The sequence below is a fragment of the Falco biarmicus genome, chromosome 6 (assembly GCF_023638135.1).
Source record: "Falco biarmicus isolate bFalBia1 chromosome 6, bFalBia1.pri, whole genome shotgun sequence".
Taxonomy (NCBI): Eukaryota; Metazoa; Chordata; class Aves; order Falconiformes; family Falconidae; genus Falco; species Falco biarmicus.
Window position 1 is genome coordinate 64,618,361 of NC_079293.1, and position 27,864 is coordinate 64,646,224.

General features: G+C 45.8%; 1 protein-coding gene across 2 annotated transcripts; it reads left to right on the forward strand.

The window, feature by feature from the left end:
- TRAF3IP2 (TRAF3 interacting protein 2) lies at positions 1-27,815 on the forward strand. 2 transcript variants are annotated; one of them, XM_056343096.1, is made up of 10 exons: positions 1-960; positions 8,317-8,395; positions 8,630-9,385; positions 12,484-12,673; positions 14,942-15,117; positions 16,539-16,627; positions 18,423-18,491; positions 20,833-20,949; positions 22,116-22,190; positions 27,212-27,815. In XM_056343096.1, the coding sequence occupies exons 2-10, from the start codon at positions 8,380-8,382 to the stop codon at positions 27,356-27,358; spliced, it is 1,635 nt and encodes a 544-aa protein (XP_056199071.1). In that variant the 5' UTR covers positions 1-960; positions 8,317-8,379; the 3' UTR covers positions 27,359-27,815. The 2 variants fall into 2 exon arrangements, with proteins under 2 accessions (XP_056199071.1, XP_056199070.1); XM_056343095.1 differs by lacking the exon at positions 1-960 and having other exon boundaries at positions 1,470-8,395.
- The last annotated feature ends 49 nt before the right edge of the window (positions 27,816-27,864 follow it).

The window sequence follows — 27,864 nt, forward strand, 5'->3', positions numbered from 1 at the left end:
GTGCACCCGGGGCTGCTGCGGTGGAGCCCAGCACAGTGCTGATGAAGCAGCCAGCGCGGCTTTATTGGGGCTCTTCGAACCCCACCATGCTGGGCCATCAGCTCTGGCATTACTCAGCTTTCAGGAGCTGTGCGAATACGTAAGGGTTTCAGCCTGTAGGAAAAGCAAGTTTCTGTTCCTTGAGGGCGTAGAGAGAAACTTGGATGTGTCTAGAAGTTCAACCTAAAAGAAAACCCAAACGAGGAATCCTTTTTTTTTTTGTTCTTTACATAGTTCTTACACACATCATGTGATTGTCTTCAGTAGTCTGAATCACAGTTGGTTTAACATTTGGCACTGACGGTAAGCGACCGAGGACTAAAAGCAAAGGATGCATTTCCCGGCGAGGCGCACCATTTAGGGATCACACCGGGCGTCCCCTGCAGCTGTTTACAGGCTGCCTGCACGGAGGGACCGACCCGCACGCAGGCACTTCCAGAGTTTTAAGCTTCGAAGTGTCACTCCCCCACGGAGGCTCTCACGCCGCCGCCGAGCCGTGCCGTGCCGTGCCGAGCCGTGCCGTGCCCTGCCGTGCCGAGCCGAGCCGTGCCGAGCCGTGCCGTGCCGTGCCGAGCCGTGCCGTGCCCTGCCGTGCCGAGCCGTGCCGTGCCGTGCCGTGCCCTGCCGTGCCGAGCCGTGCCGTGCCCTGCCGTGCCGAGCCGAGCCGAGCCGTGCCGTGCCGAGCCGTGCCGAGCCGAGCCGTGCCGTGCCGTCCCTCTTCCACTTCCTGCTGCAGAGCCAGTTCTGCCGCTTACCTGGGAGAGGCAGGGAGGGTGTCGTAAAAGGAAGGGAAAACAGCCCCCGCCCGCCGGCTGGCTGGGGAAGGAGAGCCGGGCACGCCAGAGCGGCTGGGCGCGCCGAGGCACGGCAGCCCTCCTGCTTTCCTCGGCCAGCGCAGCATAAGCCTCCCTCGGCCACAAGGTAAGAAGTGTCAGAGGTGCTGCCTTTCTCGGGCCCTGTCCGCGATTAGCTGTTGACCCACTTCTGGCTCTCAGTGGTTTGGTTTTTCCCCCCCCTCAAATTCTCTCGCTTTCTCCCCCTCTCTCATGTAATGATAGCCTGACTTTCACAGACGGTTACAACATGTTTCAGCCATTTCACTGCAGTTTTGTTGTTTGTTTGTTTGTTTGTTGTTTTTTTAAAAATCTGGAGGGCTCTGGGGTGAACAGTGGGAATGGACACGCCTGGTGTCGAAATGCTGTCCTGCCTATTTGCGTAGCTGCCTGGCAATGCCCGGAGCCAGGCCTGCTCCCGCTCCCGCCCTGCATGGCTGTGCAAGCTCAAGGCGCTTTGTTAGCCAAGGGCTTGGCTCTGCGCCTCTTCTCTGCTCTTCCCTCCTCTTCTCCCCTCACCTCTTCTCCCCTCTCCTCTTCTCCCCTCCCCCCTCCTCCCCTCGCCCCTCCTCTCCTCTCTGGCTGCCCTCCGGTCCGCAGACCTCATGAGAGGTGGCTGGAAAGCATGAAGAAAACAAGATCGTAGATCCCTTTTGCACTGTCCTCCATGGCATTGGTATGGAAAGAGTGGGGGCAAGCTAGTAGTATTTCTTTTTAATTAGGGTACAATCAACCATATAGAACCCTCTCCCATTTCACAGAGTAACTGTCTCAGGATCTGGGTTTTGTAGCCCTAGCACCGGCTGGGCAATGGGAACGGCAAATCTGGGCTTACTGATCCTCAGCTGCCACCGGTGACCACCAGTCCAGAAATTCCCATTTCTTGCAAGCCCTGGGTATGCTCAAGGCCTCTCCTGGCTGCATCCGTGTGGTCTCGGGCAGGCATTGGTGACCTGCCACCATTGGACAGGGCTGTGAGCCCCACAGTAGGTGACACTGGAGGCAGGGGTGCACGGGGCACAGGTGGCAGGTGCCCTGGCAACAGTTTGCCAGTGCCACCAGGTGCCGGCGAGCATCTGCAGGTTGTGCTGCTGCCTGCGATGCTGTCAGCCTCTGAGGTCAGGTTTGCTCTTGCTGAGCACTGGCAGTGTCTTAAGCCTGCTGCTGTTTTGTTTCTTTTTGTTTTTTTTTATGGGGTTGCATTTTCTTTTTGTCTTTCTAAGGCGGGAAACAAGGCATGTGCAATTATGGTGTTTGTGTCTGTCAGTGCCCTCCACTCCCAGCAGTGGCTTTTGAAATTTGGCAGAGGGTACACATTTCTGCACATTTCATGAAAGCAAGCGAGCTAGGCTGTTCTCATGCCAGCTGAGGGAGATGAGTCAGGTTCCCCAGGCGTCCCCATGCCCTCCCACCACCCATGCACCCCACAGCCTTCACGCTGTGGAGCAGGGAGAGCAGTTAGGGACAAGGGATACGTCAGCTCCACGAAATACTGGAGGGTCTCCCTTATTAGGAACCAGAGGCTCCAACATAAGGCACAAAGCGAAAGCAGGCTGGGGAGATTTATGCCTCTTGGGGTGGTCCCCCCATCAACCCCGCTCAGCTAGCCACTATTTTGTGCCAGGATTTTTAGGTGTCCCGGGGCCATGGGACATGCCAGTTTGGCAGTTACTCAGTGCCTATGGGAGTTTTATCATCATCAGAAATGGGTAGGAAGTAATTTCTGGAAAACGTATTTTTAAGGATACCTGAGATCATTGCAGACATTTGCATATTTCACAAATATTAGACAACTAGCAGGGAATGTTGCCTGTATATGAGATGCCTGTCTGGATCCTGCTTGAGGGTGTGGCACTTCTAGTTTCTTATTACTTATTGCCTAGCATTCCTATTACATGCATATCAAAGTCTACACTAAAGAGGCAAAAAAATATCAGGTCTATACTGGCCTTTGCACCATGGATTACCCAGTGAAACGTTAGTGCTGCAAAAGGGAAGGTGGTATTTGCCATGCAGGGAGGGTTGGAAGTATATTCTCCTCTTCTTTCCTATACATGAGTATGTATGTAGACTTTCATGCCGTGGCTGCAGAAAATATGCAAGAGCAACCTTATAGTCAGTGTGGAAGAGGATTGTTGTTTTCATGCTCTTTTTCTACTTCTTCCAGAAGTCATAAAAATAAACATTACTTGTCCTAGAGGGCTTAAAATCTGGGCTAGGAACGTGACACATTGCCTTAGTCTTCACTGTGGAGGGTATCCAGGGCAGAGGGTAAGCGTCCGTGATGACAGCAGCCAAAATTCTTTATGGTGAAGTGTGAAACTCTGGAGCTTGGATTTCCTTCACTGTGTTTATTTAGGTTATAGACCCAAAACAGTTCCCACATTTGCACTTGCTCTTCCTAAAAGGATTTGTCTCTGGGTTTTTTTTGAGGAAAGTTGTGTCTAGTGTTTTTGCAGAGAAAGCTGCACTTAAGACAAGTGTACTTACACACCTATGCTTATCTGACCCCATGGCAACATCATTTGTTGCAATCTCAACGTGTGCATCCTCATGGCAGCTTGCAAATTCTGCATCCACTTAACTCCCATCCTGCAGATTGGTATCAGCAGCACCAGGGAGCTTAAAATATTCAGCCGAAGTACATAGGAATTATTTGGAAATCAAGAAATTCCTGTCCGTCCCCTCTCCTTATGATCTCAGCTTTGCCTTAATCTATACCCATACCATTTCAGAAATGCGATGACTGATAAATAAAAAACCCTTCCCCTGTGTGTTGTGTACCAAGGAAGGTGAGGTTTATTTCTCAGTCTAATATTTTCTTTTTTAACAATGCAGACAAATGTAACTTGATTAAAAGAGCAAACATATTTTCCCCTCCCCAGAAGTGACGAGGAGCGCAGCTGTGCTTGTGTTGCAGAGTGTCTCTTCTGTTTCTTCACGACAGAAGTTTTCTAATCAAAAGCAGATATAGATGGTTAGTGGGTGTTTTGGGACAGCGCATCCTGACAAGTCTTTGTGCTGGGAAACAGATGAAATACCTGATGGATTTTGCAATCAGCTGCAAGAAAACTGCACAGATGAGCCTGAGCCCAACACCCTGCCTCTCCCTGGCCAGCCCCTTGCCTCTGTTGGATGTTTTTTAGTTTAGGCCTTGATTCAAACTTGGGTGCTCAGGCCCATCTCTACCAACCTGCAGAAGAATTTATTCCCCGTCGTTTATGCTCTCCCTGCAGCTTCCCAGGGGTGACCATTGCCAGCAGCAGCCAGCCGTGAGCAGGAGGGCTGGGCAGTATCCCTCCTGGCTCTCTGGCGGGAGCAGTGGAAGAACGTCACCAGGTGTAGAAAGTGCCTCAAGGGAACTCAGATGTGGTTTCTTGCCAGGAGCTTGGGTCACTGAGCACCCACCCAGGAAGGTTATTTGCTAAATTAATGCACGTTGCAGAACTGGGTATATTAGCAGGGGAAGGAAGAGAAGGAGAAAGGGTGGTTTATAGAGCTCCCTCAACATTTGTGAGAGCAGTCCAGGCCTGGTTACTCTGTCCCTTTAGAAAGGGCCTCTTCACTTTATTACAAGCAGGAATATGTGCAACAGCTCCAGCTGGTTATCAGTAATCTCCTGCATAGTCATAGGTGCAGGGGGGATATTAAATTCTCAAAGCTTTCTGGCAATATCATGATCTGACTTGAAGCTGCAGTGTCTTTGGAAGTAAGATTGGGCACGATCTACGCTCTCCAGCTGTCTCCGTGCCAGAAAAGGGATCAGGCTACAAGGCTCTGAGGGTATTTCGATATGCTGAAGCATTCCTTTGCCCTAATTCTTCGATACGGGAGATCTAAGCAAGTGATTTTTCTGTCCTATGCATAACTACACTTGCAGGATAAGCTAACTGGAAAAGTCAAAGGAAACATAATGAAACTCCGCAGAACAAAGCAACATAAAATACCGGGATAATGGAGTCAGTGTTGGGTCTTCTTCCAAAAGCCAAGGATCTTCAGCAGAGCAGAAGCAACATCCTGAAGCACTGCTGTTGGAGGAGGATGTTTCTGAATCATCTGTGTGATTTCCAGCATCGTGGGGATTTCTCTTGGGAATTCCCATCCACATACCATTGCCAGCATTGCTCAAAAAGTGTTCGGTGTGTCCTGGGTTTAATTTATCCTTGGGGCCATCTCTATAGACAGAGCTCTGCTGTTGTAACAGTTTCTCTCTCCAGCCAGAGCTACTGAGGGAGGAGGATGAAGTCACTTTTCCTCCTTTTTAATGATGTGTCTGTTTTAACACCAAAGTCCTCAGCCCCTGGGTGCCTCCTACTTCGGCCCTGTGGGAGCAGGGGCTGTGTGTGGGTATCAAAGCTCCGCTTGCACTGCTCTGCTATCCTTCAGCAGGGTCTAAGCAAAAACATATTTTAAAAAACTAGAAGCTTTTGCAGGTAAAAACACAAGCGGTGGAATCAGGTGTCTCTTCTGTCTGACTAAAATATTTTTACTTAGATATTTGGAGTAATTTTCATAATGTTTAGCTCATGTTACACAGGAACAAAATAAGGCTGTCATTTAAATACTAAGTTGATTTGAGAGAGAGAAGCATTTATCCTTTCTGGCATCTAAACTAATAGGAAAGACAATTTTAAACTATTCTGAAGTAAGCCATTTGAAGAGTTTGGTAGCTTATCATTCGCAGTACAGTTTAATGGAGTCTTAATGTCCCTCCTCCAAAAGGCAGAGTAAATAGCAAACTTGAAGAAAACAAATCTGAATTTTTTCTGCCCATGTTGTGCCTTTAGGTTCACACAGTCTGTGCATGATCCGTTTCAGATAGCCAGATGTTAGCAATGGAACTAAAAAAAAAGACCAAAAACTTTAGTAAGTAGTAACTTTTCAATCCCATCTGACACCCAATCCAAAACCTACTGAAGTCAATAGATTCCTATTTACTTCACCAAGCTCTGGACTGAGTTCTTGATTTCTCCACAGAAATCTGTTCTTCTTGTCAAGGCACTAAACCAAAGGCTGTTGGATATAGACAATCTGAATTCAAAGTGGTTTCTAGCATTTTGATCTGGCTACTTCAGACACCATCAAAGAAGCATCTTAGTGTATGAGATGTCACAAATTTGTGAAAAGCCACATTTGGATGTTTGCTAAGGATTACATCTAGTGGGAGGGATGCTCAGACAATGCACATAGCTGAAGAGGTGGAGCTGTACCCCGGTACCCGCAGCTGAGCTTGTGCTTTGTGAACACCAGGGTGAATTTTGCACAAGGAACCACTCCACTGGATATGCTTGGTGGGTGGAGTAAAGAGTTTGCAATGTGATTTGTGCTGCTCAAGTGTGTCATTCAGCTTACAAGCAATTGCACAGATACACACAAGTTGAAGCATGTCTGAGCAGGCCCTTTGAGGCCCAGTGATCCAAGGGTCAGGTTTACAAAGCTGTTGAGATGAGCAGAAGGCAGATGTCTTGCAGGGAGTTTGACACCTAACCTTCACAGGTGCTTCTCTTAAGTCTGGCAAGGGACCACTCGGCAGCTTTACACCCTGATTCATGTAAATCTGACTTGGCGCTTTACTGTCCTGATGAGTCACCACCACAGGACTATCAACGTTTAAACTGCCACCTGACCAAAGGTCCTAGGTAAAGGACATTTTGACACTGCTGCACAGGACAGTGCAACACAAGTCCCTGTCACGGTCCTGTGCTGATTATGAGAGTTGGAGGTTTTCCCTTTCCCATCACATCAGTTTTGACTGTCAGAGAACCGTGACTCGGCAAGCAGGGCCAGTTAGTGATGTGGTGCAGAGGAAACGGATGCAAACCAGAGGGAGAGATGTGTGATGGTGCTGAGCTGACCGTCAGGATTTCAAGCCTGGGTGCTTGTATGGGAAGGAGCTGGTTTGGCATCAGACCCAGCGCTGTCACGCAGGGGGCTGCAGTTGTCAGAGCAGCAGCGTGTTCACTGTGCTGGTGCAACTAATAGCTGCTCTAAGGACTTGCCTACATGGGAAAATTTACCAGCGTAATTATCCCACTGTAATTATCCCAGGACAACTCTCCCTGTGGATGTGCTTACTGTGACATAGGCTATGTATGAATATATGGTAAATCTTCTGTCTAGATGGATTTCGAGTTACACAGAGGAGTAATACTTACATTGTAGCCCAGCAGCAAAGCACCATTTTTATCCTACTTCCCAGCAAATGTTACACCCAGAACTTTCTATGGCAGAGGTACTTCCAGGGGGAAGTACATGCCATTTGATCTGATCAGCTTGAATGTAAAGCCTCACTCTTGCCCTGTATCACAGGGCACACCATTTGCTTTTACAGAACCACCGTGGGAGCCAGGGTAAAGGTTGGGACACTGCCTTATACCTCTCTCTGATCTTGTTCAACTGTTTTTAGTACTGTGGTCATTTGAATAAGTTCTTCATTTAACCTTTCTGTTCAAGCTACTGTGACCAAAGTTGGGACAAATCCTTGGATCGCTAAAAATGCTTCAAACATGTTGTGATTTTGACTTTCTTTACCAGCCTTTCAAGCCAGATTCTGTTGCCAACTATTGTCACTCTCATTGCTTGAGTGCTTAGTCCATTCCTCTCTGGTAACTCTCATACTTGGGATTTTAGCTTCCCCAGTGTGATAGATGGGGAAATGATGAGCACCAAGCTTGTTTCTGTGCTCCATGGTGACAGATAAAAGTTGCTGGGAGCAAGCTAATCTGCACCCCTGTATAAGAGGGCTGCACGTCCTGAAGCCCACTCAGCATTGACCCATCGCCGCTGCTGTCCCTCTGAGTGAAGGTGGAGCAGAGGCGTTCATCATCAGGGATCGCTTGGCTGGACCAGATATACTGATAGCACCCCCAAAGAGAAGTGATAATTTTGTTGTTTGGGCCCAATCCAGTTCCAAAGGAAGGCAAAAAAATCCAAACAGTAACTAACATCTCTAAATTGTCTTTTAATTTTCAATAATCTGAAATAACAACAACCATGTGATAATAGGCTGGATAAGTGGTTTGATAAAATAAGCATCAACACTTGGAAACAAGCTTTGGAGTTGAAATTACTCAGCTAAGTGTGTGGTGAAGTTTAGATGCAAGGCATCAGTGTGAAGCTATTATTAGAAGGTCCAGAGTAAAATAATTGCAAGTGATTGTATCACCTGGAATATACCCGAGCCAAACCTCCAGACCTAAACAGCCTGCTCTTTTTACAGGTGCAGAAATTATCACTGAGAGTGTCTGTGTGCTTTTCCCCCCTCCAGCCTCAGCAGGAACAGTAAGTTCCAAAAATCCCATAAAAGCATCTGTTTTGCACAATGAGATTTCCAGAACTCTTTAACTGGTATTTCTTTTCCAGTGTCTGAAATAGAGTTATTTTAGGATTATTGCCTGTGTGAAACTGTACCATGTTCACAAGAGTCCTTTCTCTTGTTTTTCAGTTTGCTGGAAAATCCTGGCCTTGCAGTAAGGCAGGTGACTCTCGTTTTCTACAAAACTTGGAAATGGCCTCTGTGTCAGGTTAGTCCAAAGTAGAACTCTGTGCTAGTTACACTCCAGCTAACCCTCTACTTTCTTGCCTTGCCAAAATTCAGCCAGATATTTCTTGCTGTTTTCTGCCTCTCTTTTCCAAAAACATAAAAATATAAAGAATACATAATGCTCTTCAGTATTCCAGCTCACAGTCATTGAGTGATGACTGACAACAAGCATTTGTCTGTATGGCTGTCCGTCTACAGTGTTTCTTCTTTTCAGGCACTTCTGTGGGTCGAAGCATACCCGTCGAAGTGGATGAATCTATGCCGTGGTCCCCATTTCCTGAACATGTCTTGGAAGAGGCTTTGCAGCCTTCTGGAGAAGACGTGGAGGACAAGGAGTCCCAGAGACTGTGTGCTGTTCAAACACCTCAGCCTGTGGCCGATGCACCACGCCTCTGCAGCGTACCAGCACATCATCAGTCAGCACCATCTGTGGAGCCGGACAGCAGCTTGTGGTCAAAATATACCGATCCTGGTGGAGACGGACGCTTCTGTTCCCCCGGTGAATCAATAGCTGGAGTGGTTCCCTCAAAGATGCATCTTGTAGCTAAGGACAAACCAGGCATGCAGCCAAGATCACAGCTTTCAGCTGACACTGGGCACAACTCCAGTAAATCAGAGCAGAGCTTGTCTGATGCTCCCAAGGACTCACTGGAGGAGAGCAGCCAAGGGAGTTCACGGTCACAGCAACCCTCAGGAAACAGACCTCCAGCAGAGCTGGGAACTGTCGACACAGGGTACAACTCCCAGTCACAAGATGTCATGGGTATCAAGCACCTGGAACCCCCCTTGCCACTGGTGTCCATGCTGAACCCCCAGGACCTCCCAGGACCGCTGATCTCCAGAGAGTTTTTTGCAGCTGAGCATCAGCAGTGCCCGATGTGCCAGCACTTGCCCCATCCCAACACCTCCTCGCAAGCCCATGGCTGCTTTGGGCATCGTTGCCCAGCAGAGCAGTACCCCCAGGGACCATGTGAGTAGTACCACCCACCCCACGAGAGGTTGTTCGGGTGTATCACAGCCATCATTCACCAGACAGGTGTTTTCCTACTGTACTTAATGGCAATGCATGACATGCAATTGTTAACCTTTGTAAACATCTATTTGCGGTCCACTTTGTGTTTCCAGATTGTTGGGTTATGTGGCTGGACTCCCTGATGCAGAACCTCCGAGCCAGATAAAAAGTTAAAGAGGTCACAGTTACTCCTCAAATGAAGGCTAATGATTTTTCCTAGAAACTAGCCTTTGTCGGTCACGCTCAGCATACACAGCATTCTCCCTGCTGTTATTTCATATTCTAGTCATTTCCTTCCTCCTTGCATCAGTCATTCAGCAGCATCCTATACTGGCTTAATTCCTGTTGCTTTCATAGATTTCCTTGCTCCCACTTGGATCCCCAAAGTTGAGATTTTTCTGCCAGAATCAGGATGGGAGGTTACCCTTGATGTCTGTAGATAGTATCTCCTAGCGTTATGACCAAACTCACCCATGTGTGTTATTTCTACGTGAAAAGAGCATGACATCCATCATCTTCATTTTTTTCTCTTGTCAGCTGAAACGAAAGCTCATTACTTAAAATGGAGCCCTCTCAGCTGCTGGTGATTGTATCACGGAGCACTGATGTGACTCTGTCAATATGGGTGTTTTGGCTCTTGGAGACTACGACGCAGTTTACAGCCTGCTATTAATTAGTATTCCTTTTCAGTGTCTGAGATTTTTATCTGTTATAAAGTGAGCTTTGAACATTCAACAGCAATATCATTGTTTTAATATAATTTATATTACATTAGACTCATGAGACCCCAGCCCATTTTGGGCTGGCTTTGTAATAAAAAGCTCTACGCCTGTTCTGATAACCCTTTCTTTTTTAACCTTCTGTTGACTCCACAGCATTTATATTGAATCTATTTAAGGAGTTTTGTCATTCCAGCCATGTGCTACAATTTGGTATATGAAACAGCGAGGGTATCAGAGCCTCTGTTTTCACCTCTGATCTTGGGAAGGGAGAAGGGGCTACAGACGGACTTCTGTCAGTGTCTACAGCTGAACATTTGCAAAACATCCTCTGCTTTTCTTTTCATACCTTCTCCTTTCAGTTCAGCTTTAAGCAGACAAAGAGCTGGTTGCACAACACCCCTCACTATTTTCCTCCATTTACCTCCTCCGCACGTGGGCATCGTGAGAAGCAGGACATTCGCTGAATGAGGCCATTTTGTTTTAAAGCTGGAACTCTGAAGAGCTTTCTTTAGAAAAATCACTACTGTTTCAACCATATCCAGAGGGCAAAAAGAATAAAATAAACTCAGTTGGCTGGAGCAGATTTGGTCAGGACCAAGAAGCTGGCAACTGTGCTCCTGTTTCTCGCATGCTCAGTACGGTGTAAATCACCTACTGACAGCTCCTTGCGTTTCAGATAATTGTTGGGCAGTGGCAACCCACAACAAAGCTTTGCAGTTCATGTGTTGCAACAGGCCTCTCCTGGGGAACAGCAATTGTGCCCATAGGCTTTAAGCTGGCTCTGGACACCTGCTATGTGTCTGCTTCTGAAGTCAAAGAAATCCTCCCAACGATGCTATGTGCCCAGGGACCATTAGATTTTTATATGTGAGAGCTGTTGGTGTGTGCAGGCATGCACACTTGGCCACACCATGCTTCTGAATGGCAGTGGTTGCATCCACTAAAACACTGTATTATCAGGGAGATCCAAAGGAAGTTGGTGAAACGTTGGCCTAAAAACCTGTAAACCAAACTGAATCTCCCAGACCCCTGCCACCTTCCCTAAATCTGGTCATGAGGAACCCATGAGAAGATCGTATTTACTTTCAATTTTGTTCTCCCAGCCTCTTTCACCCTGTCCTGTTGCAAATAGTTAAAAGAAGGAGCAGGAAAATCTCCTAAAACAATCTCAATAAATACAGCATTGCCGGCTCAAAATTCCATCAGGAATCTCTTTGCAGTTGTGGAGCTGGTGTTTTTTTATTAAAATATTGGCTCCTGGATTTGGTCTATTTCATCAAAGCTTTGTTTTCTTTCTTTTTTTTTTCCTCCTACCCTTTAAAAAACTGTAGTCCTCATGGCTGCTAGGAAAAGGAAAGCATGACCCCAAAATCACTAAAAGGATTTAAAAAAACAGTTTGGGGAGGGGAGGGGGGGGGAAAGAGAGCTTGAGTACTGCAGCTTTCGGAGCCAGCTCATAACACCATAATCATGCAGCACTAATAAGCCCTGCCAGGCTGGACTTTGATCTGCGCACAGAAGCTTGAAAGTGCGCAGAGCTGTTGCCTAATGAAAACTGCAAGCAGAAAGAGAGAGAGAGAGAGACACACACACACACACACACAAAAATTAGTTTTCCCCGTTTGGGAAACAAACAGCTTACATTGCTTTCTCTTTCAGTTATGCCAACAGTTCCACTGTATGCTAGTTATTAAGCAGCATTATGTGTGCGTGGCCAACAGTAAGGCTTTTCAGAATTACTTGAGCAAAATTGTCACTTTGGGCTTCGCCTGCAGCCTCCTGGATGGCAACAGGAGCAGCAGCATAGCCTTAAAAGGTCACTTAGGCAGAAAATTCATACAGGGTGAAGTAACAAACCAAGAGATTATTTTTTCTCTTTTCATTTACAATAATCACAGTCTGTTTAGCCTTAGTGTTGCAAACCGGTTTGTTCCAGGATTTTGCATCTGCTTTCATGAGAACGTTGGGATGATTCATTTTCCCAAGTTATTGCCAAAAATAAATTTAAAAAAAAAATCCCGACCAAAAAACACTGAGGCATGGTAAGTGCAGGGACAAAGCAGCCCTGAATGTTTAACTGTCAGTTGTCCCAACAGCCCAGCCCAGAGCAGGGATCTGAACCTTGCCATATGTGAATGGGAAATACGAAACTTCAGACTGTAAAACATTCCTTAATCTGGCGTCTTTCAGACCGAGATACCTGCAAGTGCCTCCAAACTGCTCAGTTTCCTGAGACATGAAAGAGGACGTGCCTGGAAAGGAATAAACACAAACTGAGGCAAAAATGTATTGGCTGAGATTAGAGTTGCTGCCTTTATTTTCTCACCCTCCCAGATGGCAGAGCTCCGTACCAACATTTTGCACATACATCGCAACCACTTCCTCCTGTTCCTGGACCTTGCATGAGAGTTATCCGCCCGGCCCAGCAAGTCATCCCAAATTACTCAAACCTTCGTGCTCCCAAGGGCACTGGAGACCGACCACCCCAGAGGACGTGCTCCTCCCCTGGTCCTCCTCGATTCCCGTAAGTACGCCTCGGGGGTGGGGGTGGGGGGTGGGTTGTGTGCAGTGGAAACTCCTCTAATCTGATGTTATGGGCTTTCAACCAATCGTTCTGAAGCCTTGTAATGTTAGCATGCCCAGGCTGCAAGGGTACATGCCAGACGCTCGGTAGTTTTCTTTTTTTGCTATTTTACACCCAACAGGGGCCTGACCTTACCCTAGAGAACTTCAAAGCGGGATACCTGATATGTTGTTACAGCGCAGCCTGAAATGTAGACATTAAGGAAGACAAATGCTTGAAGGTTAAAGGGATGAGGGCTGAAAAATATCTCAGTTGAAACCTTAGAGCTCTCCTGCTGGAGAGCAGAGGTCAATTCGGCGGCTCACTGCAGTCTTCAGCTTCACGCTGTACCAGCCTGGGACGCCTCTGTCATTGGCTTCCAGCAATTTCCTTCTTATCTCTTCTGTAGTGCAGAGAAAAAGGGAGAAAATCTTGTCCATTGCCGATACATTTTTACATTGCAGTTTGCAGCCTTTTCTATGATTTTTCATGTAGTAATAAAATACCACATGTCTAGCCACGTTTCATCCAGGGCTTTTTGACAGGTCTTCAAATATTAATTTACTAGGCCTTATATCTCCCTCCTTGTAAATATGTCATTAACAGATGGAAAATACTATCCATGCGGAGTTTTCTCCAGGCTCAGCTACCTGAAGCCAAATTGAAACTTCAGGTATTAAGGACATTTGAAATCAGACTGGTTTTATTTGTGCCGCAATACTTTTAGAGGTTCTAAACTTACAGGCATCCGTGTTTGAAAATGTCTGCTTGCGTGCCATGGTCTTGGCAGAAAACTGGGAGAATAGGCGGGCAAAAGAGGGTGGACGACTGAAGTATCGCACTGCTCTGGCCTCTGAAAAGTTAGGGGCTGTGACAGAAAAGTGACAGCAAGATAAGGCAGTACCTGCAGCAGAGATAATTGCACTGGAAAGTTTGTATGAAATTGTAAAAATTACTGAGGAATAGTGGGTATCCTCTGCAGTAGTAAAATTTTAAAACAAACTCCTAATTTTTGGCGCATCTGTTAGATAAGGTGAAGTTTTGGAAAGATGTGTGAATTAGCCACAGGGTAGCCTTTTGTGGCTGTCGGTGAGGTACGTGTTGCTTTTCTCAGTACTTTCTTCTGCTAGAAGAAATCAGAATATGCGAGGTCTGTCCTGCGGCTGCATAGCTGGTGTTTGCATGCTGATTCCAGGAACGGCAGTTATATGTTGGTAATATTTGCCTATAGAGTATTTTGTAACAAAAACCATCTGTACCAAAATGAATAAACCAAATCTTAATGTGACAACAGAAAACATGCTGTGACCAGCCTGTCATCATTCATTTAAGGAAGGCAAAGAAAAAAAAGAGAGTGGGCTTGATTGACTAAACATCACTGCTCTGTGGGAAAAAGCTCTCAGAGAAACCTAACACTCATCCAACAGATTCAACCCAGCGGATTTGAAGCACACCTCATGTAAAAATCTCTGTGAGATTCCCCTTTCTATTAACTTAAACTGTGAAGCCAAAGTGTAGTAGGACAAGAACTGCTAAGCTTCCTAAAATCATCCCTTTCTCACTGTTTGTTGTAATGGAGAAGATGTTAGGCAAGGTTAATGCAGGTCTGGAGAAGAGATCCCTGACATGAGAAACCCTCGTTAGGTCTTCTGTTGCTGGTCAAGAAAATAACTTTGTTCCCTTTAGTAAAACACTGAGTTTTGTCCAAAACTGGAGACGCTCCAGCTGTGCCAGAGCTGGAGGTGGAGTGCCCTTGTACCCTCATTTTTCCCAGTCCCCACCTTCTGCTGTGCCTCCTGTGCTGCACAGGACATCCTGGGAGGATCTGAGGTGCTATGAAGCATTGTTTAGATAATGGGAGGAGGTTCCCAAGTGCCACGCTGCTTCCGTACATGCGTAACAACATCCACAGACAGCATTATTTCTTGCATAGAAACAGCCTTTGCTTCTGCTAATTGCCAACTGAACAGCTTTCAGCTATGAAGTACGTTTACTTCCTGTAGCTAATGTTGCTTCTGCAATAAACTGCTTCTTGTGTAGACTGTCACCAAGGTATCCATTCAAAAGATCATGTAATAACTAGAGATGCAGAACCAAGCATTTCTACAAGAACTTTTCCCAGCTAGTACGCAGATAAAGTTCTTAATGTGTTATTAAAAGAAAAAAAAAATCTGAATTTTGCCTGAAAAGAAATATTTTTTTTAAATCCTCATTTGCATTTCTTTGTAGAAACCAGCTATACAACCAGCTACCTAATGGTCAGCTTCCCCCCAAGGCATGTGGCCAGGATGAAGCATGCTGTTGCCCTTCTGACAATTTTCCATGTCCAGCTGCCATCCCAAGACCTCTCAGTAACCCTGCAGCCAAGGGAACTCTGAGAACCAGCAATTTGCCGGAGGAGTTGCGTAAGTGGTTAGCAAATTTGTTCTGTGCAAGATTTTACAGCGCGGCCTGACAGCTTTAGGTGGGAAAGCTCCAGGGGGCAGAAGGCAGGGGGAACAACACTAAGACACAAAGACAACAAGAAAAGAAAATACTGAGTGTCATCACATCTGTAGGGTGTGAGCATTTGTGTTTGGTGGGATAGAATCCCCTTGAATCCTGAAAACATAATTGTCATTAATTGCTTGTTATTTTGTTTACAAAAAACAAATACCGTTTAGATTGCTTTCATGACTTCTTGCTAAACAGGATGTCCCTTTGAGGCAGGAGGCACTGAAGCTTACAGTAAAAGACTAATAACAAACAAAGCCTTGGGGATAAAGTGTTTCTGCCTGTCCCAAACCAGACAAATATGTTGAGTCTTGACCTCAGTTTCTCCCTGACCTGGTGAGGGGAGAGGGCTTTGGGCCAGGAGCCCACACTGAGGGCCGAGGGCAGCACAGACACTGGCTGAGGTGCTTCCCCTGCCACCAGCCCCTGAAACACCTTCACCCTTTAACTCTTACGGGAAAGTCAGGTTTCAGAAAACTGGCTTCCTTCTTAATGCCGTGCTGGCTAGCAGGTAAGAACTACTGGCTACCATTGCTAAGAACCCTCCACATCTCTCCTGAGGTTTTGATTTTTCCTTTTTATTTTCATTTTGCATATCACCTTTCAAATCCAGAGAGTTGCATCTCGCTGGCCTGTAGGAGTGAGTTATGACACCAGATACCGCTCTTGGATAGACCCTACTTTATCAGTTACTGCGTCCTAGATACAGAAATGACTGGATAAAATTGTGACATTCGTGATACACACAGAGCTGCGTTAGATTAGCCAGCTGGTTTACCCTGACCTGCAAGTCCATGATTGTTTAGTTAGTAAGAACACTCCTTCCATGATGGCAAGGACAGCTGAAGACATTGCGGTCATCAGCCAGCCATCCTGCCTGAACAGGAGGTTAATGCTGCTATAAGGTGAGGCAGTCTGGCACGCGTAAGGGCTCCTCCAGCTCGCAGTCAGATCAGTGAGGGCTGGGGGAAAGCTGTGATGGTTGCAGGTGGCACGAGCTCTGGGTGAGGGCCCGACCTCTTTGTGTGCCAAAGGGCTGGGGAAGGAGCAGCTCTGGCAGCAGGGCAGGGTGAGCAGCAGGGTGATGTTACCCTCTGCGGCTTCCACAGGGGCACTGGCCAGCAGCAAGGCAGTAGGAGCTTAAATCAAGAGCAAGGTTTCTGTTGAGTTCAACACCAAGCCACTGTGCTAACTCTCATCTGTTTCATAAACAATTTGAAGGGGTGTAGGTAGGCAGAGCCCGCAGTGCAGGGAAGAGGAAGGCTCTGAAAGTCTCACCCTCCAAATGGTGTATTTCAATGCATCGCATATTCATGTGGACTCTCCCTCCTAGGCAAGGTCTTTATAACTTACTCGGTGGACACAGCGGTGGAGGTTATGAAATTTGTGAACTTCCTGCTTGTAAACGGATTTCAAACTGCTGTAAGTATTCCTTCCGGAGAAAATTACTTTCAACCAGGGGTGAAAAGAGAACATTTTTCAAAAAGCAGAGGCGATACACAGTCCATTTAAATGTTTTTCTGTTTTTCATCACATTTTGTAGGCTGAAAAAGATACAAACAGAATGAACTAGCCTTGGCTTTAAAAGGTGTAACTTAAATGATTTCCCTTTTCATTTGCTTGTATTTTAACTGAATTTTATGCTTTCAAATGAGTTTTAATAATGACCCTGGAAAACTTCATTTAGTGACGCTAGATACCAGAAGGGCAATAGTATGAGCTTTTGTGAGCTATTCCATTAACATTGTCTCATATTTGATCTGTAATGTCAATATTAAAAAAGGTCAAATTTCATGTTCATCCCATCCCAGCTTTGGTTCTTCAGATGTGAATACCTTTCTGCTAAAAAATGATCTAAAGTCAGTGTATTTCACACAGCTTAATGAAACAGCCCATCTCATGGTTTCATTTACTTTGTTACACTTTTAAAAGGGATTCTAAAACCACTGGTCTGAAAAGGTCTGTGTCCTACTGTCTAATCTCATAAGCCATCTAGATTTTCATTTAACTTCTCCTGAGTTTGCTTCATCATAACGGCCTTCTTTAAGGGAACCATCCACAGAGGCTGTAGGATTCGGTGTTCATCAAAATCTTGATTCATATTTTCTTATTTCAAGTGCATATGCTATCTGACCCCTCAACCTTCACTCTTTGGCTTCAATTCAGGAAAGCATTTAAGCAAGTGGTTATCATTAAACTGAATGAGACTCAGTGGGGGGCTTTGCACATGCTTATTTATTTTCACGAATCAAAGATTTTTTCCAGAGACTGCAATTATACTTCTCTGCAGCAGTTCTGTACTATGACAAATTCATAAGAAAGTCCTGGGCGCCATAGAGGTGCAGAGTAGAAGGCTCATTAATAGCACTTTTGCTGGATGGGCAGTTCTTGGAGCCTCCTGCAGAATAATAAATATAGCAAAGTGGCCCCAAAGTAAGGAAGCAAATATATTCTCTACTTTCAAAAAGGGGGGGGGGGGGGGGGGGGGCAGGGAAAGACCGGAGAGCAGAACATGACTCTTCTATCAAAAGCCTGGAGAAGTTAATACTTACTCCATTGATCACAGTCATTGATTGCCAGTTTCTGGGCTTACGAGCATTCAGGGAAGTGAGGGGTGTGGGTCAGATTGTCAGATTCAGTCTTACGAGGTGCTCCACCTGTCTGCTGTCACTGAAGTCTGGGTTACTGCATCCAGGATCAGTGACCTGGCTGACTTCCCACCACACACCCTGAAAATTTAGTTCAATATGAAGCTAAAACTTGACACTTAGTATATTTTGCAGCCAGACAACAGTGGACATTTGCAGCCGTAAAGAGGTGGGCAGCCATCCACCTTCATTAAGTGTTTAGAGTGGCAAAAAAGGCATTTTGTAAACATCGTATATCTCACTGTCAGTGGTTGCTCCTTGTTCCATTGAGCAAAAAAACCCTGGGAGTTGGGAGCTGGCAGGGCAAGGTGACTAGTCGAATGGCTGGCTGAGCAGGAGCCCAGCAGTGTGCTTGCAGCAGCCCCCCTCCACCTGCCTGGGGTGCCTGTCCAGCTCAGCTCTGGATCGCAGGGAAAGGGGAGAAGTTGTGTATGTACACGTTCCTTTCCTAAGGGCATTAGGCATGCATGTTGTTAGAAACTTGGGAAGAGAGCAGGCACGTTTTCAGTGACACCAAATGGGGAGGAAAGGTGAAAGGATGCTCACCACAGACTTTCATTCTCTTGCAGATTGATATATTTGAGGACACGGTACGAGGTATTGACATCATTAAGTGGATGGAGCGCTACCTAGGTGATGTATGTAAAGGCAATTTAACCTTGTTCATGGCAGAGGTGACCTGAGGAAAACGAGTGAAATATTCTGATAGCAACAGGAGCAGAATCAAAATACAAGACCCTGCTATCGTCTTCCCTGCCCCTACAGAAATGGCAGAAGCCTTGCAGGGAGAGCATAGGCGAATCTCAGTGACTGCTGTATCTTAGGGTCCCAGAGCTCTTTCTCTAAGAAATGAAGTGCTAATCCTGACATTCCTGCCAAATTCCAATGCTGGCTGTTACAATCAGCCTCAAGCTGTCATTGGACAAGTTCCTCCGTCTAATTTTTAACTAGTGTTTTTTAGCTATGCTTGGTTAAAATGTTATCTGTATTTCAGCCCAGGTTGCATAGCAGTGGCTAAGTTCATTCTGCTTCTCACCTGTAGTTTTTACATTGCTATCCAAAACAGTGGAGGGTTCTTCTGGGTAAACCATCCTATATGTAAACTGGAAAGTGGTGTTCTGTTAGTCGAATGATAGATTTCCTCTCATCACTTTGTTTCTATGTAAGCAGTAAAACAGAGATTTATGTTGCTGCCAGTGCAGTCCCCCACAGCAAAAACTTCCTCTGAAGTTCAGCTGAGCAGTGAGTGCACATCTCTTTTAGGATCAAGCCAAGTGGTCTCATTATACCAGCACAGCTGGACACAAACTGGTGATTCTGTCACTCAACACATTCCATCATGGGTTTGCTTCCTTTGATTCATGCCTTGCTGGGTAGCCACTGGGCCTCTGACTCACTCTAGGCAGATCTCCATGGTTTGGGAATAGGATGATAAAATGGTGGGCTCTCCCCAAGCTGAACAAGGAAGCTCAGCCATCTGAGACAGCACTACACGGGTTTCCTGAAGGCGTCCAGCAGGACACCTTAGCTTAAGCGCACTAATACGCAGTCATGGTACTACTGCATGCAGAGCCAGCTTGGGGCCTCTGCTGTGGCAATGCAATCGTGCCTTTTGGGGCTGCCGTCAGGACAAATTAGGCTTGGGCTTACCATGTGTAATGGAGGTACTGAAACTAGAAGCCAGGGTGAATTTGCTTTTGCCGAGAACATCATTATCACCTAAAATACATGGTAGATCTCCTTTGAGACTCCCGCACAGTCAGTAGGGGAGACCAGTATGTGCAGAGAGCAATTCCCTGTCTCCGTATGAGGATCCTTCTCCGACTGCTCGCTCCAGAAATGTTTGTTTTTCTCCATGGACTCCATGGACCGTAGAAGCAGTTTCTAACTTCAAAACCCTTACACATGTGAGGAAGAAAGGACTGCTTGGACATAAGCAGGGGATGTCTGCAGCTGGGCATGTGTCTGCAAACTCTCAACATCTGTAAGTGCTTACATGCACGTCAGGCACAAGCAAAAGTAATTCTGGAGTATCTTGAGTCAGTGTAAGAGATAATGGCTTCTAACCATATCTGACCTTGTGGTGGGAAAAATTGCCTTGATATAGCGCAGAAGGAAGAAGTTAATTAGGTGCCAGGCTGACTGTGAGCCACAGACTTGGAAGCCTTATGCAGCCTAACGTGGTGGGGATGAAAGACAGGTCCTAGGTAAACACAAGTAGGAGGTTTTTAGCTGCTGAGCCTCTTCACTGGCCCACCATTAAGGAGGAGGGACGTTTCCCAGATATGAAGGATGGTCCCTCTGTGGAAACCTGAGCTCAGTGGGGGCCTGGGATTAAACAGCTCATAGGCAGGGTCCCAGCTGTCCCAGCAAGGCCAGGAGCATTGCCTTTGGCCCACTGCACCAAGCTGGCACAGAGCTGCTAGGTACCCCTAATCTGCCCAGGCCATCCGCGACAGCCCACCTTTCTGCACAGTCACCTGTCCACACACTTTGCCACCAAGATGAGCAAGAAAAGTTGTCATTTCTGTTGCCAAAAGCCCTAGATGTAGCTTCCATAGGCAACTGCCTTTAATGGCTTTATGCAAAAAAAGCCATAGATGGTTAAATAGATGCACTTTTACATAAGCTGTTGCAAAACATTTAGGTCTGAATTTGAAGATAAAACTTTTCTGTGTATGTACATAGACACTCTACACTGATAAAAAGTAGCTTTTTATTACAGGGATTCCAACTGTAAACTGGTAGCTGCTAATACATCTCTTGACATTTAGGTTTTCTATATTATGAGATCTCGAGAAATAATGAGGAGAACGAGTGTACGAGTTCTCCTGTATTTCCTGCCAGAATGAATGAGATCCTCTCGTGTTTGCCAAGAACATAAAGATCACTTAAAACACAAACTGGCAGATTTCCGATCTGCCTCTACCAAACACGCTGCGTTTCCCGATTTCATAAAAGTGCTTTTCTTCCTAACAGAAGACGGTGATGATAATCATAGCAATCAGTCCAAAATACAAACAGGATGTGGAAGGGGCTGAATCCCAGCTGGACAGGGATGAACACGGCTTACATACTAAATACATCCACAGGATGGTAAGCAAGGACATGCATTTGCTGTTTTACAAAGACAGTGTCTCTTCTTCTCAAAAGACAAATCTGTCTCCAAATGGCAGGTTCTTTGCTTTGTTTTCCCTAATCCCCGTAGTTAAACACCCCCCTTTGGAATTCATTAATCCTCCCTCTCATCAGCTCCGTATGCTCATTAACATCTGCTAAGAGGTTCAAGAAAGAAAAATCCTATTAAACATGCTCATCTTATTTCTCCATATTCTTTATTGTTCAATGTTTTTTCCCCTCCTTCGCCTTCTTGAGCCCTTGTTGCCCTGTTGTGTAGCCCTGAGCACAGTCTTATCTAACAGTGCCTGACCTTCCTCCCTAAAAACAGCCCCTATCACTTCAGCCATCGTCTGACTGGGGTCTTTTTTCAGGCAGCAGTAAAGGTGACTGAAAGGTGGAATTGCAAAGAGAAGGCCAGAGCTGCAGGGGCGGGCTCCTCGGGGGTGCAGGGTGGCGGGGGACCGGTGGGGGTCACAGGTACATATCCCTGCAGTCTGTCACAGGATGGGCATCTAGGCCAGAAGAGCCCACAGAGCTGTGAAACTCACCCTTTCTCCCTCAGATCGCAGTTTGCTGCCTTTCTTACCCTACGATCCATCTGATTCCCCAGTTTGATCCTGCAGTCAAATTTCTCTGAAGCCGTCCCCAACAGCAGTATTTTGATGTTCTTACCACCCCCGGGATGCCTGTGTCTAGGGACACAGGGGACAGGCTGAGTCCCAGCTCAGACACAGAGCTAGGACATGGGGAACAGGCTGGCCTAGGTCCTAGCTTGGACACAGACCTGGCCTCTGGCTGAAATCTTTCACCCTGCTGGAGACTGAACAGGGCCCTTGGTCAAGTCAAGCTTCATTGGTTCTGGATGGGTTTCCTGGGATTGCAACTGCAGCTAAACCCACAATTACTTCACACTAAATGCTCAAGAAATGTTGACAGATCTTTCCTGTATCCCTTCTGTAGTAATGAAGAAACAGATAAAGGGGCCAAACAAAACGATACCAAGTCCAGCAGCAATAGATCAAATCACGTAACAGAAGAGCAGTTGAAGTAAGCAGCAAATGCTTTTACACATAGGATTCAGATGCATGCAAGGAAAAATCAATGTGTCGTTACAATAAACCTGGCAATGTGTTCTTTTCTAGATGCAGATTGAGTTTATACAACAAGGAAGTATGAACTTCAGATTCATCCCTGTGCTTTTTCCAAATGCCAAAAAGGTAACATACAAATACCTATATATACTTCTCGCAACGATTAAGCACATACTATTTTGATCACAATGCACCAGATGAAATCTTAAAACCTAAACCCTCAATTTCTTGGTTCTTAATATCCCACCAGTAATATTCCAAACCTACATTTCACATTAAAAGTTTATAGGTTTAGGTATATACAAATAAAAAACTTTTCATCCACAATATAAATCAGTGCAGAAATGTATTTCTGATGGTGAACGTACAACTAAATCTCAAATTGTCTTGAGCATTGAAAGAATTTAAATGGAGAGAGACAATTTATGCAGCAAGCATGCTTTTTAGATTAACCCTTTTATAATTCTGTCCAGATGTAATGCCGATGAGTGAGATGGGAGAGATTTATGACTGATATGAAGTGAGGATCTGGAAGAGGGTGGGTTGAGAATATAAAAATAAAGAGGATAATAAATACTAAAGTACTAGGCCATTGCTTGAACTTTGATGGGCCAATCAAAGACAAACTGTAAGGTTTTTTAGGACTTGCAATTTCATCTGCCCTCCTTATTGGCTTTGAAGATTCATTTGAGAATAAGTAATGCAACAGATTCCCATCTCTTCTTCCTCACTCTGAGAGAATCTCTTGGATTTCCACAAGGCCAGAAAAATTAAAAGGCTTCTGTTATAGTTGAGAAATCACGTTCTTCCCCAAATGTAGAATGGATGTATTGTAATCACATCCACTTTTCACCGCTAAATGCTGTGTGCACTGTTGGGAGCTGTCATGTTACCCCTAGTAACAGCTGCATTTTGGAAAAGTATGGGAAGAGTCTGTACATTTCCTTGGGTGCCCAAATTTTGGAACGTGAATCAAAATTTAAACAATGCTGTCAATGGTTGTAGGGCTGTGAGGTCCCTCTGCGCTTCTGGATTTTAGTGTAACGAGGTTCTTTATTTAGGCACCAAGTTAATATAAACTCAGAAATTGGAAAATATGCCCCCGGGTTTGTAAAATACGTAAGGTCCTCTGGAATGAGTGGTACCTCTGGTATTTCATGTCATTCAGCTCCCTTCCTGAACGATCTGTCTGGTAGTTGCCTTAAGTGTGAAAAGCTGGGAGATGGCACTGGTGGGAATTGGGCAGACCAAAGGCAGGGAACTGGTCAGCATTTTGAGTCAGTCCTTGCAGCTTGATCTGGGGGAAGGAGCAGGACTGCTCCTAACCTCGGGGGCTCCTCGGGTGCCTGCTGCGCGAACAGACCATACAGCCTGCAGCCGTCTGGCACCTGAAGGGTTGCAGAGAGAAGTGGCCCAGGAGGCACTAGAGCTGCCTTTGGGCTTTGAGTCAGAACAATAAACTTAAGTTAATTTTGGCTGAACTTTATGTATCAGAAGACTAACTAGCATATAGCAGCATTTTTCTCAGACAGTCATCTATAAGGAATTTCCAGGGTTGGTTTATTCAGCTGCTCCTGTCAAAGCATCAGGCCCCCAGCAGCCTTCCTGCCCATCCTCTGCAGTCCACATCACCCTTCAGTTTTTTGAGGTGCCTTCCTCATCTAAACCATGCAGATCAGCATTTTCTATTGCCATTAAGCTTTGCTCTTTTTCTCCATACATTTCTTTGATACATCATCTACCTTCATCTGACTAGTTACTGATAATGTAACTGAGGCTATCATGGGTGGAAGGAGAGCACCAGAGCCTGAATAAGTTGTGGTAATGAAGTCTGTGGGCAGTCACAGGAAGAGAGGTGTCTGAAAAATGCCACATATATGTACAATTGGATGATGTTAGCAGGCAAATTACTTTCATTTTGTCTTTTTTATACTGTCCTTTACATGTTCCAGTACTGCTGTAGCTGGCAGGGGAAAAAAGCAGGAAAGCAAGGTCTGGAAGGTTTCATCTGGGGGTGTCGCTATTAGATGAGTTAATCTGATATGAATCGCATCATAAAGCACTGCTGGTATGTGAAAGTTAGTTGACCTCCAACAGGAAGGAATCTGTGTGATCCAAAGAGTGTTCATTAGGAAATTGAATAATGAGGGGAAAAAGCACAACACACAGTTAAGGTGGCATTTCCAGCTTCCCCTTGTACACTGCTAAAGGGAACCCGGGTCTTGCTGGTTCAAGGTTTGCATCCAGCCAGTCCACAGAAATGTGTCCTCCTGCTGTGGTCTCTGGATGCCCAAAGCATTAAGCTGTGATTGCCCCATGCTGGAGGCTCCCTCTGGCAGAGCAGAGGGTGAGGTGGGCAGGGTCAGTGCCAGGGAAGCCAGGAGAGCTCAAGCCACGCTCCACTAACAGAGCCCTGAACGCACAGCGCTGCCCTCTGCACTGATAAGCTCTGCCCTCTTCCTACCAGTTTGGTCCTCAGATTTATGAAATACTCTCTCTGTGGCACAGAGAGAATTTCCTCTTGGCTTACAGATACACAGCCAAATAAAAAAAACCTAAAAGGGCAGTAACCATTTTTCCATTACTCCCACCTGCAATGACAGCCAGTGTCACGTGGCAAGGAAAAGCCCCCTCCTCTCATTTTCTCTGTTCTCCTTCTGGATCAAAATAGCAGCTATATTTACCCCTTTATCCCTACTACACCTCCCTCAAGATAAAATTATTGCCAGAGCTGATTAGCGTGCAGGTGCTTTTTGCACTGAGTTCATTATGGAGGATATTAAATGAAATTGGCTGTAGGAGCACTTCGGGAAGAAAGGCACAGAGCTTGTCTCTCGATCTATAGTGCCTCTCTCATTATATCCCCACTTGCTGGTTTCTTACCTACTCTACTATACATTTCTCACACTAATTTCTATCTTTTCAAGCTTAACTAATGATTTCCCATGTGGACCTGTATCAAATGCTTTACTGAAGTCCAGACCAACTATGTCTGCTGCATTTCCTCCCTCCAAAAAACGCAGTTTCTCATCAAAGACAGAGAGAGGGCTCATTTGGCAAACCCTTGCTGTATTTCATTGCATTTTCTTCTATAGTTCTTAGCAAGATTTAATAAAGAAACAAATTTTATGTAATAAGGGTATGCACATGCACACAAACATAGTTATCTATCTTTCTCCCAGTAATATTCAAAACTCTTGGCCAATTTCAAACAGCTTTGTCAAAGGAATAAAGGTCACAAAGACTAAAATCCATTCCCATATCAAAATAGACTTGCAGGTGGAAGCAAACTCTTACTTATGCTGCCAGCAAAGGGAACACTGTGGGATCTGACTCTTGTTGGGTAGCGAGGTGTCCGCCTGGAAGAGCAACATTTTAAAATCTCCACTTTGGGGAGACGGTTGACCAAAGCCTGTACTTTCTCAGCCACTGGAGAAACACAAAGGCCAAGCTTGATAGATACCTCTGCCACTCACCAAGCCACTTGTTCAGAAGCCTAGGTGAGGTCACACTAATGAGTCTGTAGGCTACCTCTGTGACTTCCCTCATTTCTTTTATACATAAATCGTACAGATCTAACAGAGTGTTTACATCAACTAACACAAACCACTTCCTGAGCAGTGCAAACGACGCAGCCTCATTCCTACAGCTGTACAGGCCAAGGAGAAAGACAGCCAATTTGAGAGGCACGAGGCTTGGGAATGAAAGATTTGGACTGCAGCTAGGTTGTTTGCTGGCAGGCAGGATGTGCTGCCCATGCCAGGGCATCCCCTGGCGAGGCACCAGAGATGTGGTTCATGCCAGGAGCTTTTTCCTCTGTCCTCTTGGAGCTAGCTCCACTGGCTTTACAGGGACTGTGGTGCTCCTAACGGGGGCCACCCTGGGAAAATACTGCCCTGCTAAACAGGAAGGCCAGGGAGCAAGTGCTGGATGTTTTGCCTGCTGTTGCTTACCTGTTGTCTCACTTTGGCAGTGTTCTGGTGTCTCGAACAACAGTTCTCCAAAAAGAAATCTCCATCTCCACAGTGGACATGAGCTGGTTTTGGTCAAGGATCAATTTTTGACCCTCTTTAATTAGTGGTACGATAGTAGCCCCTCACCTGTACACATCTAGGCTGTCTGTATGGAAACCTCCCTGGGCTGTGGAGACATGGGAACATGAGGTCTGAGCAGGCTCCTCTCCGTCAGCCCGCTGTCTCTGTCCAGGGCCATGCTTCATTACGTTAAGGGGCACTAGCCAACCCCCCTGAAAGGCTGCATCTTTCCCAGGACGAAAGGTGTAGAGGAATGCAGGCAGTGGGTTGATGGGCACTGATCACATGCAGCTGTGGCCTTGCCTCAGAGGCGGTGGGTTGATTGACATGGACGATGTGCAGGTGTAGATCGTTCCTGCCAAGTGGTTAAATAGCCCTGAGGATGGTGGGAAAGGGGTTGGATGGAGGAGGGGCAGCAGTGTGGTTTGGCCTCTGGAGGAAGGAGAAACAGTGTGGACAGTAGCATCTGACTGAGGGTAAAGCCTTGTTGCAGCCTACTAGTTTGCTTGTGCTGTAACAGTAAAGGAGTGGTGGAGGTTTGACCCTGCTAGCCTGGAGATGCATTAGCCTGTCCTCAAGCTCAGCATTGGTCTCATCCTCCTGCTCAGGAGGTGGCCAAAGGACACCATGCTTGGTGAAGAAAGGTGCAAGGGGAGGGGGGGGAGGAGGCTACCAGGATGAGAAATGCTGCCCTGGGGTTCTGCTCTTTCCCTGCTGATTCTCATCTCGAGGTTGAATGTGCTGTTTGGATCCTTCACCAGCTTTTCCCTGGTAGGGGCACTGAAATGTCTCCCTTCTCTTCTCGGTGTTTATTTTCATAAGCCTTTAGATGCCTGTCACTGAGCTCAGACTCCCTTTGAAAAGCGGTGAAATTAGCCAACGTGATGGCAGAAAAGAGAGAGAGACAGGCAAGCTGTGAGATCACACAAAGTTCATTTATTTAGGAACCCAAATACAATTCTGAAGCCAAGTTAAAATTTCTTGTTGTTACAGGAAGTGCCTAGAACAGACAAAATGAAATCTTGCTTGGCAGGGTCTGATGGAATCTGCAGGTTCTGGTACAGATTCAGGAGGATTTATGGGATTTCACTTTTTTTTTTCCTTGTTTTTCAGGAACACGTGCCTACCTGGCTGCAAAACACTCACATTTATAACTGGCCAAAGAATAAGAAGAACATCCTTTTGCGGTTACTGAGGGAGGAGGAATACGTTGCTCCTCCAGTAGGACCTTTACCGACACTCCAGGTTGTGCCATTATGAACATTATTACTTAAAGTGCATGACAAGCAGTTGTTAAAGGGTTGTTCTTGGCAGCAAGCCAACGCTCTTCCAGATGGCTCCTTTTGGACAGAAGACATTCTTTCTGCTAAAGGAATTGGTTATCTTGGGTAACTCAGGCTCAGCTTGTTCTCTACCATGTCAAACATCTATTTCTGAAGCTGATGGGGCAGAACCCTTTTCTCTAGATTTTTTAAATAAGCTGCAAATGGAAAGAATGCCCAGTTTTATTTTAACATCTGTTTTTTAACATAATCCTTTATTAGTTGATATAGCAAACAAATACCAGAAATAATGTTGCAGTAAGTGTAAAATTAAAATTATATCCTTCTTTTTGCTCAGGGTTTCTTTAAAGATATTCCTGCCTTGTATAGCATTATCGAACAGTTAACTTGTATATACGCTATTAAATATATTTGCCTTTTGTAAGGCAACCTTATATATTGCATCAGCTTTTATTATTGCTGGGAACAACGGAGGAATGGTAA